Source organism: Salminus brasiliensis, chromosome 16 (assembly GCF_030463535.1).
Source record: "Salminus brasiliensis chromosome 16, fSalBra1.hap2, whole genome shotgun sequence".
NCBI classification, from domain to species: domain Eukaryota; kingdom Metazoa; phylum Chordata; class Actinopteri; order Characiformes; family Bryconidae; genus Salminus; species Salminus brasiliensis.
In genome coordinates, this window is record NC_132893.1 from 1,885,755 (window position 1) to 1,906,355 (window position 20,601).

Consider the following 20,601-nt stretch of genomic DNA (forward strand, 5'->3'; position numbering starts at 1 on the left):
TCTTACTACCTTTGCTGGTGAATGCAAACATGTTGCTAAGCTAGGTTTTTGATAAATTACAATGCATAGGGTTGTTAATCCTAGTGCTTGCAATATACACTCATTCGAAACTTGTGACTACAGAGTTTCTAAAGTGACACCATATCATCATGTGGCCTTACTAAACAAAGTATTATAAACTACCATGTGATCTAAAGAGCTCTGTAGCATACTGATATTCCTGGCTACTACGAATTCAAAAACACAGAAAAACCTCAGAATAATTCTCATGGACCATTATCAGGTAAGTATGAAAGAAACTTTATTTGTGATTTGTAAACAAAACACATTACCAGATTTCATAAAGTAAAAAAAAAAAAAAAAAAAAAAAAAAAAGGAAAAAAAGAGAATACACTATTTCACCATTACACCAATGAGCAGGTGTACAAAAGGGTTGTTCAACAGATTTGCACTGTCAAAGTCAAGAGCATAGTGCCACCCTGGCACTGAAGGACTTAATAGACATTCACTACACACAAGCAGAATACATAGACACTTTTTATGTTGTTTTGTCATTTTATCAGTTTTTATTACAATTTTTGTATTTTTAATGGAAAAAAGAGTTTGATGTAGAAGGGATATATGAATGATATTCACATTAGCCGCAAAATAAAAACAAAATCATATATATATATATATATATATATATATATATATATATATATATACGTGTGTGTGGGTATAAAAAAGAGCATAACACTACATCATTACATATATCTAGAATGTTACGGTTAATGTTAATGGCACAGGGCCAACATTTCTGGGTGTTTGTTTGCATGGATGTATTTGTGTATGTGTAAATTGTATATTTGTATGTATGTATGTGCTTGTACATTTCAGTCTAAATGAAGAATTTGAAATATTTTTGCAGAGACTATACATGTCTCCAGTTTCAAGAGAAATGGTTGAAAATAATTATGAAAAACATATCTATCTATATATATCTATATATAGTTTTTGTTTCATCTGCGTATTACATGCAAACAGCCACTTAGTGATCTGACAGCACTAAACCACACCTGAAGGAGGCTGTGTGAATGTGAGTGATGTGTGTCTGCATATGTGTGTGTGTGTGTATATGTGTGTGTGTGTGTGTGTGTGTGTGTGTGTGGTGAGAATGCAGTCTTTTAGCAGCGCTAACATCTCTCCCATATCTTGAATAATAGTCCTACAGCCAAGAAAAAAAAATGAAAGGGAACTGAAAATTGAGGGGTTGTCAACCCTTCTAGAATGAGAAAACACACAGCACAGACATTGCAGAGCATACAACCTTCTGCTGATTTGGACCCATCACTGTCCAGTGCTGAATTCACTTCTTATTTTACACAACTAAAACAAAAGAATATGCTGCATCAGTCCTTAATCTCCCTGTAGTCTAATATGTCATACATGTCCCACCCTGTATACATTTGGTCAAACCAAGCTCCATAAAATAAAAAAAAATATAGGCCTATCTACTGTACACAACTCTTCACCTCCAGAAAAGGGATGCCCACATCCTTTGCACTGCTGTTATACCACTTGCTTGTGGATGGAAGGGATGTCACATGTGCTTGCTTATATTCCCTGGGGAAGAGTTCAGTTCCAGTATCAGGAGCTGGGAGTTTTAGTAACAGTGCTCAGGCTCAGTTGACGTGACAGGGTTACAAGTGATTTCTAGACAGGTCTCTGTCATTCAGTCCATCCTGTCATGGTACACAATATAGTCACAAGGGGGCAGCTTTGGCTGCAGCCACCCTAGTGCATGGCTATGAGTGAGAGGACTGCGTGTGGGGGAGGTGGGGTGGGCGAATCTTACAAGCACTGAAAGGCAAAGAGCTGTCAGGGAGAGGGAGAGAGCTTGAAGAACATCTACTGAACATTCAAAACGGAGGCAAAGGGATCAGGCTTGATTGGACGTGAAGCAACAAGCACCATTCCTGCCTATATTACAAACTCATAGAGGCTGCAGCGCCACTTCAGTCCTGCACTGGGTTTAATGTGGTCCAAGCTATACAATGCATGGTGGACAGACTGCTTGTGTGTTGGGGGGTTTGTCCTGGCACTACTTTACTGGAGTGTTAAGTGTCTACACTATAAGGTCTGGTATGTTAGAAGCATGTGGAACTTTTAGATTTTGCATGTTTTGATTTATGTGTCGTGTCATGTGTTTAATATTTCTGTCCGGAGGCATCACTTTGAGATGGTGTATTCACTAAGCTGTATTTTGGTGTAACAGTAAAGCACTCTTGTTGGGTGTGAGGTGCCAGCAGGGGGCTCTGTGAACAATATATATATATATATATATATATATATATATATATATATATATATATATATATATATACCCCTGAAGTGATTTCATTCGATCAGCCTCGATCTCACACAGAGATAATTCTGACCACATCGTCACATTTTACACAGACACGTTTTGTGTCAAATTGAAAATACAAATTCATTGATGCATGTCAGTCTGAGGAACATGCCCTCAATTCATTTTCTCCTCCTTAAGTCATGGTTGTGAGGAAGGCATGAGTAATATGAGGATTAAGAGACTCCCTTTATGTGTTTTAGACCTTTGGATTTATGGAGGGTGTGTGTTCATGGTGTGTAGGGCACTACACACTGCCCTAACTTCTTGCAGGTTTAGAATGCTTCTTAGAAACATGTGGACTAAGAACATTTCATCTAAGAAACATAAATACATAAATAGTGTGATAGCCAATTATTGCCTCCTGGAAGCCACCAAGGCTTAAATGTAGGGCACATTGAGTGCATGGGTAAAGAGAGAAGGGTCTCTTCTGATCAGCGCAGGGCAGCACTCCCCCTAAACGAGAGCTGGACTTTAAAAAGGCTCTCCTCTCTATACTAACATTTTTTCATTCTTTTTTTTTTTTTGGTTTTTCTCTGACTGTGAGTTTTAGCTACCAACTTCAGTTAACAGCTCGCTTTCAAAACTGTCCTCTCTCCTCTACTCATCTCCGTCGTCTTTCCCTTTGTCCTTCTTGTCCTTCTTGTCCTTCTTCTTCTTTTTCTTCTTTTTAGCCTCCTCTTTCTTGCCGAAAGTGATGAAATCGCCTTTATCATCCAAGGCCCCTGGGTCTTGACGAATGGAGATGATGGCTGGGGAGCCTGGGATGATGAAGGCTTCAGGAGGGAGCTCCCCAGGCTTTAGGGCCTGTGGGGGCCCGTAACCTGGGCCCGCACCATAACGGAAGCTCCAGCTATTGCTGTTGATCCCAGCTCCGACAGGTGGAGAGAGTTGTCCTTCACCTTCACCGTCTAGATGAGAGAGAGAGAGAGAGAGAGAGAGAGAGAGAGAGAGAGAGAGAGGGTCACTTATTATATACTCTTAAAAATAAAGGTGTTGAGAAAGATTCTATGGAGTGATGTAAAGGTAGAAGCACTTTCGGTTCCATAAAGAGGCTATAAATAGATGGTTAAACTCCAGGCTCCAGAACTGCTATTTTAAGTGAACACAAACATTTGTACTGGTGGGACCAATTCAAATTTGTCCCCAGTGAACGATATAGGCTACAAAAAAAAAATCATTAAGATTATAGTCATAAGTGACTATAATTCATACGCTAATGCAGTATTTCTAACTCATACTTACCAGCATACACTGTATGTCCAGATGTTTGTGGGCACTCTAGATTCATTCTAATAAATGTATGTAGCTACTTTAAGTTGTACCCATTGCTGACACACACAGCTTGTCTAGTCCCTGTAGAGATTTGCTGCCAACAGAAAAGGACTCTCTGGAGCATATAACCATGAACCTATTGGCACCATGCCTAATGCCAGGCATGGACTAGATCTGGCATTGAGATATGGAGCAGTGGAACAACTGTGTTCTCTTGAATGATAGTGCTCCATCCAGTACTTTGGGATGAGTTATGGTGGTGATAACTGAACATCCCGACCTCATTAATGCTCTTGTTACCAAATGCAATGACAGTAGAGGCAGTTACTCCAACAAAAGCAGGATAAACTCTTTTTAATACCCTTAATACCCAGATTAGAGCCAAGATGTACCACTGAATCTGTATGGGTGAGTTTAGGGCATGCTGATATGGAAACATGATTCTGGTTGTAGGTTAAACTTGCCATTGATTGATTAGGGGGTGCTTTTCCATTTGTGTTATTGGATAATTCATTCATAAAATACAATATTAGTTGTTTTGATAGTCATTTTTTGTCTGCTGCACCGCCACTGCTCTGAATGTATCACAGACCAGATGTGAAGTAAGATCTCAGAACTTTTCCAATGTTTAAAGAACCTCCCACATATATGCCAGACTGTAGAGAGTCAGTTGTACTAGAAAGTCATCACCATTAGCAGTTCCCTCATACAAGCTACAAAGAGCAGACGAACGGAGAGGCTCTGAAGCAGCTACATGAGACTAAATTCTCTTCTGCCCAGAGACTCCAGGGAGAGGGTTCGTATCTGACCGAAAGGGAATCTGGGAACATACGAGGTCACAGTAGAAAGGGCTGACCTTCTGAAACCAAGGGGTTTGACAAAGCGAGGCTACAGGAATTAACATCAAAGAAGGAGCAGATTTGTTGAATCCAACATGGCATGTCACGCTGAGCTCCAGCACAGAACGCACATTCATACAATCTTCATGATTAAGAACGTGTCCCCATGAGGAAGGGAGAACAGCACAGCGAGAAAGAAAGAGAGAGAGAGAAAGAGAGAGACACTTTCCCTGCAGAAGCAGTGCTCTCCGCTCTGAGCTTCACACCAGTTACTCTGTGCTTTGACCTACTTTCCTCTCTGTGTTTTATTTAGATCAGACTCTGGCCCTGAAAAGAGATTGTGTTTGTTTTTCGTCTGTAGGTTCATTCTGAAAGCACTGCACACAGCCTATTTTAATAAATCCATAACCTAGCAGGGATTATCCAGCATAATACCCCCCCCTCCTGAGCTTCAAGAAGGTTATCTATTTGAGCGGGTTGAATGTGCCAGTTTTATGTACAAATGTAGTGCAGTTGTACAAGCCCTATACAAATACAGGGCTTGTCCCCTGAATAGTTCTGTGGAATGAACAAACCCCTCCATCCTCCCCAAACCCCACCCCCAATCATCCTTTCCCTCAAGGCAATTCGATTTTCACACTCGACATGATCTCCACCATACTGCAACAGTTAGTGACTGGCACACTCTGCCAGTTTGACTTTAGCATGTAGCATGACACAATACATAGAATAAGCAAAAACCTGTGTAAAGGCAATTTTGATGTTTTTGAAGCTTACAATGATCTGAATTTCTTGGACCAATATTTGTGCTTTCATCAAGTACACAGCCATACAGTACAGACTCCAAGTACTTTAAATGGCAAAGGCATAAGAATCAGAATGAAATCTTCCTTAATACAGCCTAAACTCTTTTACCCACTTACCCAATTAAATATAGCTTAGAAATGAGTGGCATCTGGGCTCACTGTGTGAGCACCAAGCACAGTCTCTTAGAAACCTTTCAGAAGCCATCTGCTCCTATGTGCCACAAAGATAATTAATACTCTATATTTTATATGCCATAAAAAAATCACAGGTTTAATGAAGCCAGTCGTTCTATGTACAGTGATTTTCTTTATAATAGGATAGCAACTTGCATACTTTCTTAAATATAATGGTGCTACAGATTTCTTTCTTTATTTATTCATTTATTTTATGAGCAATGCGAAAGAAGCACCACCTTTGGATAATTGAAGAACTACGTCTATAAAAGAGATGTGTGAGTGTCTAAAAGACCATTACCAATACAATGTTTCTTCACATATCTCTATTTTAAATATTAAAAAGTGGTTCTTCTATGGCATCGTATAAATAACCATTTGTAGCATCCTTTTTTTTTTTATATAGCCATTCCCAATTTTCATTTCAATTTTAGCTGAGGCAAATAACCAGCAACCACAATGGAAGTGATGAGGATAGAGAGCAACATCTACCCACCCAGAGAGAGCACCAGCTGCTGATGGCAAAGAAGCATGGCCTGGGATTTAAACTCGCAATTCTTAAGCCATAGTGTCAACGTCTTAGTCTGTTGAGCCACTCAGAGCCACACTGCATGGTTTTTAAAGTGCAAATAATAATAAAAGCCTGGTCTCTTTAGACCCCTGTAGTGGCTGGACCTCTGACAGTTTCCTTTTTTAACCCAAGATCTGCTTGTGTGTGAGTGTTTGTATGTGTATAATGCCAGTACAAACCAACAATTACACCGACCTGGAGCAAATGACTTGGATCACTTAACTTGTAGTCAAGCTAAATTAAATTTGCTTAATTTGCTGTATAAAGTCACAGGTCTGGAGAACGTATTGATATTAATCCATAAGAATGTAAGTCAAGGCCCATTGGCCTTTTAGCCATTTGCTATTATGTGTTACAAATGTAATTAATTAAACAAAAAAGGGGTTAATCAAGGGTTCTGTAGTAAATGCAATGCCTCTGTGCAGAGTTAATGGTTCTTTGTAATATAACATTCCTGTAGTGCAGATGGCAGGACATCAGCAAAAAAAAAAAAAACTCTCTCTCTCTCTCACGCACACATACACAGACATGGGCATTCTGCATTTCCCCTTGAGCTAGGTGGATCTAATTTGGCTGAAAAGGTCGGATATTGCGGCACAGAGTGGTAGCGTGTCTGTGGAGTAAGACCAAATAAAACTCTCATCTCTGGTGAGAGTGACCCATGTGTTCACGAGTTAATTACCCCTCACTTCATTTCCCCCAGCCCCGGTTATGGCAAGGGTATCTGTGTGTGTGTCTGTGCGCATGTGTGTATACAGTGTTGCATGTCAGGGCAGAAAAACAGCTCTGACTTTCTGTTTAGGGGTATAGGGGTCTGTATAGTGCAGGTGATTTGATAAAACCACAGTGCTTGTGATGCTTCCACATAACCTTAAATAAAGAACTTAAATGAATAAATAAAATAAATACATCATGTAGGTGATGAAGGTGGAACAGAAGTTAAGGCACATGGACCAGATAAAAAACAAACTGCTGGTTTAAATGAGGAGAAGCACAGTGACCAGAACTCTACTAGAATTATGCTGTTTGCTGTTTTCAGTCAAATGAAGATCATAAACCACAAAAAAACACCAAATTGAAACTTATATTGAAAGTGTTTTCACCATTTACGACAAGCAGCCCTGTTAAAAAACTCAGCCCTAGACCAGGTAAAAACATACCCCATGCTGGTAAGCTAACTGGTTAACCAGCTCTTGACCAGTATAATGTATGTTGGATTAGATTCTGGTCATGCTTGGTCAGGCTGGTGGTTTTCCAGCCAAATGCGTTGAAAACAAATATAAGTAGACATGTACCGAGTTGGCATCTACCTTCCTGTACACCAATGCACGAGTGTCACCAAGAACAAACAGTAAGTATCACTATACACTTAATTTAGTGATTGATATCTCTCAGAGAAGGTCTAAAAAACTTTACACAATGAAAGATAATTCACTGAAATAGTGGTCTCACGTCACAGGTCTCAAAACCTATTGGTAACAAAACACATGTCTAACAATGGCTGCATTAACACACCTCTTCCAGGTTATAATAAAGTCATTAAGAACCAGTACATGCCCAAGAAGTGCATCCGAATGCAAACTGGACTACTTTTGTGATGCTGATTAAAATATTTTAGAATTTTCACAAACAAGAACAAGTAAACTCTTGATATAAAAACTAAAAACACTTAATTGTACTTGAATATCCAAACCACACCCATATCCTGGCACTAAACATAGCTCTACTGTCAAGCCTCTCTCAACTCTTTTTTTTGACCTGTATTTTTCCCCCATCTCTGACTTTCTTCTCTCTCTCATTTGCTGACATCCTTTCTCTTTGTAGCACGTCTCTCGCGCTTCGTCTCTATCCGCCTGCTTTGTACTCTGGCGTGTTCTCATTTAGTGTGAACACGCTCCTCATCTGCATTCAGGTGCTAGACAGTTCCAACAGCAGCAGCAGACGACTCTGTTAAGATGGATAAAGATACGCCGAGTTCCTGAGCCTTATTTAGAATATGTGAATATGTCAGCCTCAAACAGCTTTCTCCACACTTCTCTGTGCAGCTTCCTATTAGTAAAACCCGTTCCCAGCTCATCTCCAATTTTGCTTCTCTGAAGACTCTCAAAATGGATGATTATTTAAAGTGAAAGCAAACAAAAACCACTCATTTAAATGACTCTTTAGTGAAACCAAAGTGGTTATTTTATGGCGTTAAAGCCTGCTTTTTTATATGCCCCAAAGCTCTCAATAAGGTGGTTCCCATGGTACCCAGATGTCTGGCAGCTTTCTAAAGGGTGATAGCCCAATTTTTGCATTCAAATGGCCTACATTATTATATTTTTTCATCTCTTTGCACCATGGTTTGCTGCTGTGTGACCTAGTCTGTTCAAACTAGTATCAACACAGGGGGTGGTAAACTGCCTGCAAATATGTACCCTACACTCACGATCAAATCAGCCTCATTTCTATCTTTAGCTTACTGCCCCCTTTTCTCATCCACCTTGCCTGTCGTTTCTCTCTTTCTTTTGTTCCCTGATCCATCTCTCTTTCCTCCCTTCACCCTACCCTACCTCTCTCTCTCTCTATCCCCAAGTATGAATGGTTGCCATGGAAACTGCCTCCCCCCATCCCTCGCTCGCCCACTCCCTGCCACTGCAGCAATATCTCTCCGAGTTCAGCGCTGTTGCCTGGAAACAAGTCACACAGTGTTCCCTAGCAACAGGACCACCGCAGGGGCCTGCCAATCCTGAAGTGTGCATCTCCAACCCCCCACATCCCCTCCTCGCCCTCTCTCCATCCTTCATATACCTCTCGGTATAGAGTCCTCTCCTCTGCCTATTCGCCTCCATCTTCCATTTTTTTCCCTCTAAAGTCTCCTCCATGGCTCTGTTTATCCTCACAGGCCTTCACTGCACAAAAGTATTGAGCTGAATATATTACCATCCACTGTAGACTAAAGCAAAGCAGTGCTTACACAACACATCTGCACCAAGTCGATACCAGCTTGGCATTTGGCACCAATCCACCCTAGTGAGCCCAACGCAAAGCAAAGACTACAGTAAGTGTATCATGTTCTGTTGAAGGGATTGAAGAGGCGGAGTTTTAACACATGTGTAGGTTTGTATTGCTCCACTATTCAAAAGTAATTACTATGTATCCAATTATGTAATGAGTAATTACAGTTAATACAGTAATGGAGAGCATATACTTCATTACTTTTTGCCACTGTCTGACTAAAACTGATATTCCAAATAAGCTGTTAGCTAACAGCATGTCAACAGAATGGTTGTATTCTCATAGTTTCTTGCATTAAGACAAACCGGACAATACAGTGCAAAGGTGCAAAAATGTGTGGACAACCCTTAAAAGGTCATAAAAGAATCTTCACTTGATGTAAAGGGACTTTTCCCATTTAAAGGTTCTTCACACTCAAACATCACTATTAAAGACATGGTTTTTATAGAACCAAAGGAGGTTCTTGTATGGCATTACTCAAAAAAAGTATAGTAAATATATGGACCTTTAAGCAACAAGATCTCATAATATTTGTACATATATCACTGAAGTGCATGCCAAGATATTTGTAACATTTGTACAAACATATTTGGACATGTTTTACGATTCACAAGAAGCTGCCACCTGATAAGTCCCGTCCACTGGTGGCGTTGTTTTGGCAAATACACACAACCCAGCCTGTCAAAGTACTCAAAGAAGAATTGAGAAGACATTGGTGAATTCTGCTTTTCTCCATGATGAAGCTTAGAAATTAACATGCCAACACAGGATCCCCACTTTGCGCCATTGTAAAAGCAATCCATCAAACCGCACCTGGCTCTTGAAGGGAATGGCAAGTGAGACACTGATTGCATGTTACGCTTAAAACACACCCATAAAATATATACATTTTTTTAAATAATAACTTACATGCGTATTTTGAACCACGCAAGGCCTAAATCAAGCTGCACGGTTAACAGCTCACCAAAAGACTAGGCTGTTTTTATGGCCATATTGCTAATGTCATATATTTTTATGTTACTGTGTTGTTACTGTATATTGTATTGTGATAGGAAACACACAATATTGAATGAGAAAAAAAAAATTATCTGCAGCAATAACTGAGACTTTTAAGGCTATTCTTAAAACCAGTTAATCTCCAACCGAGTGCACCAAATATTTAGAGGTTTCTTCTCCTTGTCTTTATACCCAACTCCTTGTTTCTGTCAGTCCAGTCCAGCAGTTTTATCAGGCTGTCAATATTTCAGTTATCTACCACAGCGGAGACCAACAGCCTCTGCCAAATCCCTCTAATGGGACAGCAGATCGATCCACCTCTGTCTGTCCATATCTGTAAGAAGTACTGAATATGATCACAGTGTACTGACTGACCCCCTGCCTCAGTCCTTCATCATGACATTCAAATCTCAAAGGTAGAGACACAACTTGCTATTTTCCATTATTACTCTGCAAGGCTGCACAATCCCTAATAATCCCAACATTAATTAAAATTTTACAATTAATTTGCAACAAGGACATTAAATGCCTTCAAATGAATGGCCTGAATCATCTTACTGGCTAATTTGAATGTAGGTGAGGGCAGTCTAACATGGTTCTGGACAAATTGTCTTGTTACCAAAAGTACCCAGGCTTGCGATGAGGGCTTGACATCACAAAAGGAAAGAGAAGCAATTGCTGAAGCTTCCACCATGTATGATGAAATGTTTTTACGATTACATTTCAGTCCAGCCACCCAGATATACAGTATCAGCACAAGACAATTGTACCATCAAGGCTCCGCCCACAAATGTGTTCCAGCATAGCTACTGTTGCAAAATTGGACAGGTTTTACAATATGTTGGGAAAATATCATTGACAGTTGCACACAATTCCATTTGTAGTAAAAGGAACAATTTCATTTTAAATTATATTTAATTGATATAGAAATGAAAAGTTCACACTGTTGAGAAGGATCAGGATATGTTAGAATTAAGAGCTGAACATCTGACTGAAGTTCACCAGCTTGAGCTGTTCTGATGTAGGTAGCTAGACATGTTAACACCATGGCACACACTGTTAGCTACTGTAGCACGGATGAAGATGAAGTCCCAACATTTCCCTCAATATATTTGCAATATATACTGATGTTACGGCAGAAACAGAGAGTGTACCAGTTCAGTAATGATATAAAGTGACAAAACAAATGACCAACCTGTGGTGGAAATCACCCTAAAAAAACAAAACAAAACATGGACTCAACCTAGCCCAACTTTAGGACCATTCACATTTAAAAAAAAAAAACATCTGACTTAAAATCTATTAACACTCTCTACATACAGTATATGTCTATTTACAACACCTTAGTTCTCTTCTGATTTATGTTCTTCAGTATAATGGAATTTTTACTAATGATTTAAAAAGCTCTGACAACCTGAAAACAGTTTCTACAAAGAAGGACCAACAGAGCCAAAAGATGTCTGGGTTTATTTCACTGCAGCCTGGCTAAATCAGTAAGAATGACTGCCTATATTACCCTCTTCCAAAATAAACCATCTTGAATTATAGTGTCAGCTAATAATTAGGCACTTACGCAAGTTAATTACGTGTTTTGCTGCAGACTGAGAAAAAAGGCACACTTGAAAATCGCAACGATGAATTAGCCTGGAAATTCGGTCTGTGAAAAGTCTGTGAAACCTTGTCCTGTTTGCTGAATTCAGTTCTGGTTGGCTGCAGGTAAAATATGACTGTGCATTATTTCTTGGTTTAAATCTGAGGCCAGAGGCAGCCCTGTGAACTCGGTCTGAGGCCTGAAAAAGGTCAAGTGTGATCTTGAGTGTCTCAGATTTATTTAACTCACCAATGGTTATTTTCAAATAAGTAGGTACACTGAATGATTGTTATGTATTTGCAGTAACAAGCAATTTCCATGCTAATTTCGCTTTACTTCTGGTACCAGCCAGGAACACTGGTAGTTCCTGGCTTTTCCCCCCATGTTATGACTTAGGAACAACTCCTGCCAGTTTGCATTGCTTTGCATGTATGTACTGATCAGTAATTTTCAGGGTATAATAAAAATAACAAGAAATAAGGGGTTAAAGAGAGTGTTCAGTGATCAGTTCCTTGTCATTTCTTGCACAGTATGTCAACCAGTAATCATGTATTGTTTTTTCATTAAGACACCCAACCAAACTCTTCTTAGTGTAAATGACAAATTATTGAACAATTATAAATTATTGTTGGATAAAGACAAGTACTGCTGAGTAGTCATCACACCACAAATCACCAAAGAAAGAAAGACCTTTGGTTTGTTTGTTGAAAACATTTACTTGTACTTGTACATACTTGTGTTGAATATGTACAGAAATTGATATTTTTATTTTTACGTAAGTACACAATGTAAAATATATACCAGAACAGAATCTATCTGCCTGTCTATCTAGCTAGTTAGCTGGCTACCTACATAGCTAGCAGTAGCCTAGTATATATCTATCTATACACAATCACTGAGCACTTTATTAGAAACACTATATGGAGCCTCCTTTGGCTCTCAAAACTCAATTCCCAAAATTCATTGTGGAATGGAAAGATGCTGCAAACATTCCTCTGATTCTTGTCCATGTTGACATAATTGCATCATACAAATCCTACAGATTTTTCAAGAGCACTTCCGTGCTGCAAAGCTTCCATTGTATCACATCTTAAGGCTGTTCTATTGGATTCAGATCCAGTGGCTAGGAAGCAAAACTCATTCTCATGTTAATGAGATGACATTTGCTTTGCAAAAAGGATGTATCATCATGCCATAAGTAGTTGTTAGAAGGTGGGTGGGTAAACTGTGACCACAAAGGGATGCACATGGTCAGTAATAGTAGGCTGTGGCACTGAGGTCATGACTGATATTAAATTACCAAAGTGTTCCAAGGAAACATTTCCAACACCATTACACCACATCCTCCAGCCTGGACTGTTGACACGAGGCAGGTTGTGTTCATGGATACAAACTTTCTGTTTGTGGCAAATTCTGATGCTGTGTTCCTTGGCAGAAATTAAATTTCATCCCGACCAGGCCTCATTTCTCTGGTCTCCAACTCTCCAGGTTCGGTGAGCCACTGCAGCCTCAGCTTTCTGTTCTGGGCTGACAGAAGAGGAACCCAACATGGTCTTCTGCTTTTGTAGCTCATCCTCCTCAAGGTTGGACGTGTTGTTGTGCATTATGAGATGCTGTTCTGCTCACCACAATTCTACAGAGTAGTTGTTTGAGATACTGTAGGCTTTCTGTCAGCTATAACCAGTACAGCCATTCTTCGTTGACTTCACTTATCAACAAGACGTTTCTGTCTGCAGAACTGCTGCTCACTGGATCTGTTTTCTTTATTATAGCACTCTACGAAAACTCTAGACTGTTGTGCTGAAAATCCCTGAAGATCAGCAGTTACAGAAATACTTAAACCAGTCCATCTGGCACCAAGAGCTCCAGGTCCCATTTATTTCATTTTGATGATCAGAGTGAGCATAACCTGAAGCTGCTGACCCATATCTGCATGGTTGTATGTGTTGCACTGCTGCAACATGATTGGCTAAACAGATAATTGCAGAAATGAGTAGGTCTACAGGTGTTGGTAATACAGTGCTCAGTGAGTATCTACATACAAAAATTACCTTCAGCTTGTTAACTAACTAATGCTATGTCTTAACTAGGGAAACTGCTTAAGGGGCAGTCCAATAAGGTCATTAGGGGTGGGCTAGTACAGGCCCCAGTGTCATTAACCCACCCCAGTCTTTATGTCACTGTATGAAACACACTAAAAACTGACTACTGACTCAATTTGGGAAGATGTATGATCTCACCTGCAGCACTGGACACAGTGGGCCAGTTCTGCACCAGCATGCCCTGTGCCCCTTGCATCACTGCAGAGGACTCCTCCATGTGAACGGAACTGTAAGGCAAAAAATAATAGATCAATAAAAATCACTTAACAATTAATGGTATTAAACAATAAATTTTTCAAGATTTAACTTAAATGGCGAGGCTGATGTAAATAGAGTATGTGCATCTACTTATGGGTGTGTATGTGTGTTGGTTTTTGTACATTTACAGGTCCTGACCTTTTAGAGAAAACATGGAAGCACAGCTAACCTACAACATCTGGACCAAGAAAACTGTCCTCTGTGTGTGTGTGTGTCTGTACTATGTGTCCATACTGTGCCTCATATGCTTGAATTGTTCTGTTGCCGCACATGCATGTGCATGTGTTTGATTCGCTCAGTGTGTGTGTGTGTGTGTGCCTGCATGTGTAGCTGTTGAAGGTGCATGTCAGACTGTGTGTGATCTGATGTGTCTGCAGCGTGTGTGAGATGACACGCAGAGTTGCCGTGGGTTATCACGGTCTGTTTTTGTGGCACTTCGGCTCCTGCGAGGTGCACTGAAGCGAACACGGAGTGACAGAGGAGACAGCTAATAGACATGAAGGAACCCGGAATAGGAGGAGACAACGAGGGTGTGATAAAGCAGAGAAGAAGTGGGGATGAGAAACAAGGAGGGTAATATACGTGTATATATAAAACCACGTTAATGAGGTCATGATAGTGAATGATCACCGCTCCACTTCATCATCCCCAACTCATCCCAGAACTGGACGGAGCTCCACCACCATCATTCCAGAGAACACAGCTCTTCCACTGCTTCACAGCTTGGTGCCAATATTCATGTTTATCTGCTCCAGAGAGCCCTATTCTATTGGCAGTACTTCTCTACAGACAACACGTTTCCGTCTATCTCACGTACCTAATTGGACTTTATTTAAGACTTCTATTAAAATGCCCTGTTCAGTCTCACTGTCCTCCATCCCCTTTAAAATTGCATTCAAGTAAATCCACAGCAAAACAAATCATAAACAAGCCCCTCTAGTGCAGCGCATGAAACACACCCTCATAAGCCGAGTGTTTTCGTTTTCTGCGCACACTTGACAGCAAAGGCCTTCAATCCTCAAACAGCCTCACTGTTGATCGCCATGGCAACCGCGATCTAGACAAGCATCCACACGACTGCCAGGCTCTGTACTGTGCCATAGCATTCCATACATCCATAATAAATGTAAGGCATGTGAAGCAATGAGGCAGTGGGTATAGCAGGGCATCTGCAATGCAGCACAGGGTGTGTCCAGCACCCCAAATGCCCTGTGTGTATGCTCTCTCTCTGTGAGTATGTGCGAGACATAAGGGAGGTGAGGTGGGATGGATTTCTGTTAAAACTGAAAATTAGCCTGTTCTCTGCAGTGGCATACATAAGGTCTGGCCATCTGCAGTGTCAGAGTGAAGGACGCTGCAGAAGCCCTAAATGTGATTTCTCAAACAAATTGCATTATGTGGCTAATTCAGCTGAGAAATAAATGATGGCACTGAATTATACATTAGTCAGATACATTGCTCCAAGAGAAGAGTGAAAGAAGCGGTGTAGGACATGACCTGATGAACTAAGCCTCTAAACGGAGCACCTGCAGTGCACGTGCCATTCATGTGACATGTTTCTCTTAGGGGAGGATCTTGCAAAATGTGGAAGGGGTGAAAATGTGATTATCCAGTACTTCCCTCCAGCCCTATATCTGCAATATTAGCTCAATTACGTTGGGAGAAGTTACTGTTTTATATAAAAAGCCTGCAGTGTTCTTTGAAATTTCCTTTTATATGGCAGTTAAGAAAGAGCTGAAGCCACGATATGACATAAATATAGAATATTTACACAGTGATAAATGTTAAATTTTTTCCCCATAATTCTAATAAATCAGAACCCCACAAATCTGTAGTGCCTCATTTTAACAAGGACACACATAGTCAGTGATGCAAAGCACCATAAGCAGTACTAATAGTGCACAGCTTGAGAGGAATCTTCAGTCTGCTAAATATAAGTAAATGAGTGAGTTGCAAGCGAGGTTCTTTGTATTTAAAAAAACATAAATAAATAAATTCCTACAAAAGTAGTATAATATGACATCCCATCACCTACTTGCTTCTGTGCAGGGAATGCCGTTACTATACACTGGTAGTTGTTACATATGGGCTGCTTATTAATCAGTGTATATTTACTTATTTTATACTGCATTTTGCTGCAGATACCACATCTGAACAGAGGTTTTTAATTTTACTGATGCATTTATTTATTGCAGAGTAGAATGTCAATGTAATGGGAAACAATTTGATTTAACGGCTCTTCTTTCTTGACTTCTAAATCCAGGAAGGAGCTGTATGATATGTAATTAGGCTTTTGTTCTTCTAAGCCTTATCAACCCCTTAGGTGTTTTAAAAAGTCTGATAGCACATATATCCCAAGGACTGATTTATAGTGTAGATGGTTGGTATTATCTCAAAGGAAGTTTAGTTAAGGCTGCTATCCAATGGTAAATATGTTGCTTTTCTTTACTTAGGGTGCTGGGAATGACTTAAGTAATAACATCTAAATGTTATCCTAGGCTGAATCAACTTGTTGGAGGATTTGACACAAGTACATCTAAGTGTTATCCTAACCTTAAAATTGATTAAAAGCTTAGAGGTTGGTCTTACTTTAAATTGCAAATTTGTTTGTATGGCTGCTATCAATTACTTATTAATTTTATGAATAATAAAATGAATAAGTAATAAAATATCTTATTCAATTTCTTTCAATTAATTTTTTGTTTAATGTTTTTCTTCTTTGTATTTTTCTGTTTATATACAGTGGCACTTTGAACTGCCACTGTGTATGAATTGTGCTATACAAATAAACTTGCTGTGCTATGACAAACTGAACAAGCCCAATATGTGTAACAACATCTTAACTGCATGTCACAAAGGGTCAACATTGGATAGTTTGAGCATGAAGGATAAAGATCATGATTTATTGGAGTTATCAAAGATCAAGATCAGTGGATTATTGCTGAGAACCCTCATTTTATATGGTGAGTAATAATGAAGAGGAGTTTGGCAGTGGTCATACTCACAAACTTTTGTTATTAAGTTATTTATTTTGTTGCTGTTGCAGGAAAACCTTGCCTTATTATTTCACATTTTTATTAGCATAATGTGACATTTGTTCTTTACATTGCGTATTACTTTCATGAAGAATAGACCAATAGAAATGCTCCGAAATTACTTGAAATAAAATCTCTGTACATTGACTTCCATTGAAACTTATTGAGACTTCTGTAAAGCTGCTGTTACAAGGTGTTTATGGCACATGATATGTTTATTTGTCCAACTGGAAGCGAGAGTGTGAGTACAGGTAATGTGGATCTATTTTAAGGCTCTGAGATGAGTCATTTAGTGGAAATTCGTGCATTTAAATGGCCTCTCTGAGTGTGTCCTTGCCTAGCATTTGTGTGCTCATGCAAAATAGACTTCCTTTTTTAAATGTGTTTATATCCGTGTGTGTCAGAGAGAGAGCATGATTATGTTTGTGCATGCCTGTGTATGTGTGTGTGTCTGTGTATGTGTGTGTGTGTGGGGGGGTGTTTGTGTGTGCACACCCTCACACAGTCAGTTCATCAGCTGACTTGTCCTTCATGCTCAGCTCTGAAGGACTGTGTATCTGGTGCAGGGAATGCTGATGACCTATATCCACCACATCACTGCAGATATCCGCACTGCCGAGAAGAGGCCCTTGGATACCGGATGTGTTTGTGTGCACACTTCTGCATGTTTTAACACACAGTTACCATTTGTTTGCTAAATTTAACAGATTACAAAACAGTAAAACACAAATTGTGGCATGTGCAAAGAATGCAAATAATGAGAAATTGTGACATAAAAATGTGAAAATCTGCAGAAAAATACTATGAATTTGTTTCCTATAGAATATTCATTTTTAAGCAAGTTTATTAATAAACAAATATACATGTTTAAAAAAAAAAAAACATATAGAATGTTCCCCTTTTTCTTCCAGTTTGGTACTGCCCATTAACCCACCCAGTCGTGGCTCTCCTTAGCACTAGCTTTGCATGCAAAGCCTCTTTTTGAACTGCGGCAGATGCAGCATTACCAGGTGCACAACACGCTCTGAGGAAAGCACTGGGTCCCAAACTCCCAAAACCACACCAGCTAACAGACGCTTGTGCCAGTCAACTTTGTTGTTGAGTGGGAGTCTGTTGTTAGATACAGTGTGTCAGGTATTTCGTTGCTATCAGCGAAACCTTCTCCAATCTTGTTACTTTACAGATAAGGGAAAAAAAATCTTCAATAGAAGTCAATGTAAAAAGACTTTATTCTATTTCCATTGCGCTGGGAAGAAAGCTCCAGGTACCCAGCACATTTTGCATCGGCTAGCAGATACCTGTGTCGGCCAGCATCACATTGAAGTGATGTGGAAAGAGAGCACCATCTACCCGCCTAGAACGAGCTTGGCCAATTGCACTCTCTCAGGTTCCGGCTGCTGATGGCAGGCAGCCAAGATTCGAACAAGCTACCCTTGGGTCATTGGGACAACTTGAAGCCCTTGGTATTCATTAGACTTTCAAAAGGTTCCTCACACACCTGTATTTAATATATTTATTTTTGGAACTAAAAGTGGTTCCTCAATAGAATTTCTCAAAGAACCATTTAAGAGATAACTTTGAACCATTTCTATAGGTCCACTCACCATGCAGTGTCCACCAAATGTAAAGGACAGCTGCTATTTTGATATTATATCAATGATATGAAGTAAAGATATGCTTTAGGGATTGAGGAGGAACTGACTGAGGCTGGTTTAGAAGATTAGGAAAAGCAAAAGTGCTTACCTTTGCACTCCTGCCCTCAAAGATGCAGAGTACCGCCAGTCAGCATTCGGCCCCTTAGGCTGAGAGAGAAAGAGAGAGAGAGGAAGAGGGAAAGGGGTGGGACAGGGTTAGATAGGTTCTCATCAATAAATCATGGAGCTCTGTGAGAGTCTGTGCTCTCTGCATTCTGATATGAGCTGCAGCCAACAGAGCCCGGAGATAGGCACTGAGCCATGGACTATGATTTTGAGAGCTGCTGTATGTGTGTGTGTTTGTATGTGTGCATGTGTGTTTGTGTTGTGAGCTCATAAGCTCATAAAGGAGCTAGAGGCTCCTCTGGTGAATTACTGCCACATCAGTCACCCAGCAGATGAGGTTCAGGGGGGACTGAAACATCCAATACTCAATCATTCACTCTTTCCACACTTACCCTGCCCTCCCTTTTACACCCATCCAATCGTATAGCTACATCTGCCAGTGCCTTCTGCAGCCCAGAATGCATTTAATTCCAGCCACCACCTTTTTAAAACACTCTTAAGGGATTTGCTGGACCAATGTTATAGCGGAATTATGCTGAATTGCCTAAAGAACCTTTCATCTGGACTACACTGAGATTTCTGAAAAACTATCCATTGAACGTTTTGAAGCACTGCTGGGGATTTTACTGTATTCAGCGACAAAGCATTAGTGAGGCCAGAATGTTGGATGATCACCACCCCACCTCACCCCCAAATCCTCAGCTCCTCCCAAAAGTATTAGATGGAGCACCATCATTCCAAATAACACAGTTCCACTGTTCCACCTCTCAATGCTGGGGGGCTTTATACCCCTCTAGCCCACATCTGGTACTAGACATCTGGTTCATGTTCATTTGCTCCAAAGAGTCCTATTCTATTGGCAGTACTTCTCTACAGGGACTAGACAAGCTGTGTCAGCAATAAATGTAGCTGAATGCATTAATTATAAAGGGGGTCCACAAACATCTGTACATACAATGCATATGTTGGAACCTACTGACAATATAAATCAACATATTTCATCCTTGTATGGCCTACATTTACCCTGGATGACCTTTCCTCCGTCCCTCTTTGTCCTAAAACTATGACCCCCCTTCACTCATCACACTAATCTGCATCCGATCCTCAACATACACAACCCTTTTCAAGCCCCCTTTCCTTTATCTAGCAGCCAGCCCACTCCCCTCCTAATGGAATGACATCATCCTAAGAAACCAGCTGATCCTTCGTAATGTGATACCAACATCTTCTATCCCACAAATCGAAGCCAATGAAACCACACTCAGCACTGGTCAGAGAGGAGCATGTTATTCTGAAACCCAACACAATAGTCCCATTATGAAGGTCTTGGCAGACATTGTGAGGATTCTGCAGGGAGTACTGACAGATTTTACAGGAAGTGAACATTGAGCAACTGTAGTGCTCTTGCCAGCAATGAAGTTCAAAATATCTCTCTCATTATTCTGATGTAACATCTGACACTCTTTGTAAAATAGCATTGAAAAAAAAAACTCTTTCTGAGGTGCTACAATGGGGTCTTTGGGTAAGACCCTACATCCTAGGTCATCAAATCTGGGCCTCACATCCAGCTCCCAGTCCTGGATTTTGTCGTCACTGGACGTTAAGGGAACTGCTGGTGTAATTGATCGATGTAGTGTCACACCTACCAAGGATCAGGAAAGGAAACTGGATTCAAGGTCAAGATTTGAAGACCCCTACCATAGAAAAGCTATTTTTGGTTCAATAAAACACCTTTATGTAAAAGAAATGTGTTGGTAAAGAACCTTTTCATCAAGATACATCTTCACAATCACACAGCTGTATTGCAG

General features: G+C 40.1%; 1 protein-coding gene across 6 annotated transcripts in view; it reads right to left on the bottom strand.

Annotated features, from left to right (window-relative positions):
- Positions 1 to 313: 313 nt before the first annotated feature.
- LOC140537174 (protocadherin alpha-C2-like) overlaps positions 314 to 20,601 on the bottom strand; it is a 101,021-nt gene continuing 80,733 nt past the window's right edge. For 5 of the 6 annotated variants that reach the window (XM_072659489.1, XM_072659488.1, XM_072659487.1 and 2 more), the window contains 3 exons: positions 18,777 to 18,835; positions 13,879 to 13,967; positions 314 to 3,300 (listed from right to left, as the gene is read on the bottom strand). In XM_072659489.1, the coding sequence (XP_072515590.1) occupies positions 2,990 to 3,300; positions 13,879 to 13,967; positions 18,777 to 18,835 (459 nt within the window). In that variant the 3' untranslated portion in view covers positions 314 to 2,989. The remainder of the gene's footprint in view (positions 3,301 to 13,878; positions 13,968 to 18,776; positions 18,836 to 20,601) is intronic. The other variant, XM_072659484.1, reaches the window with a different exon arrangement.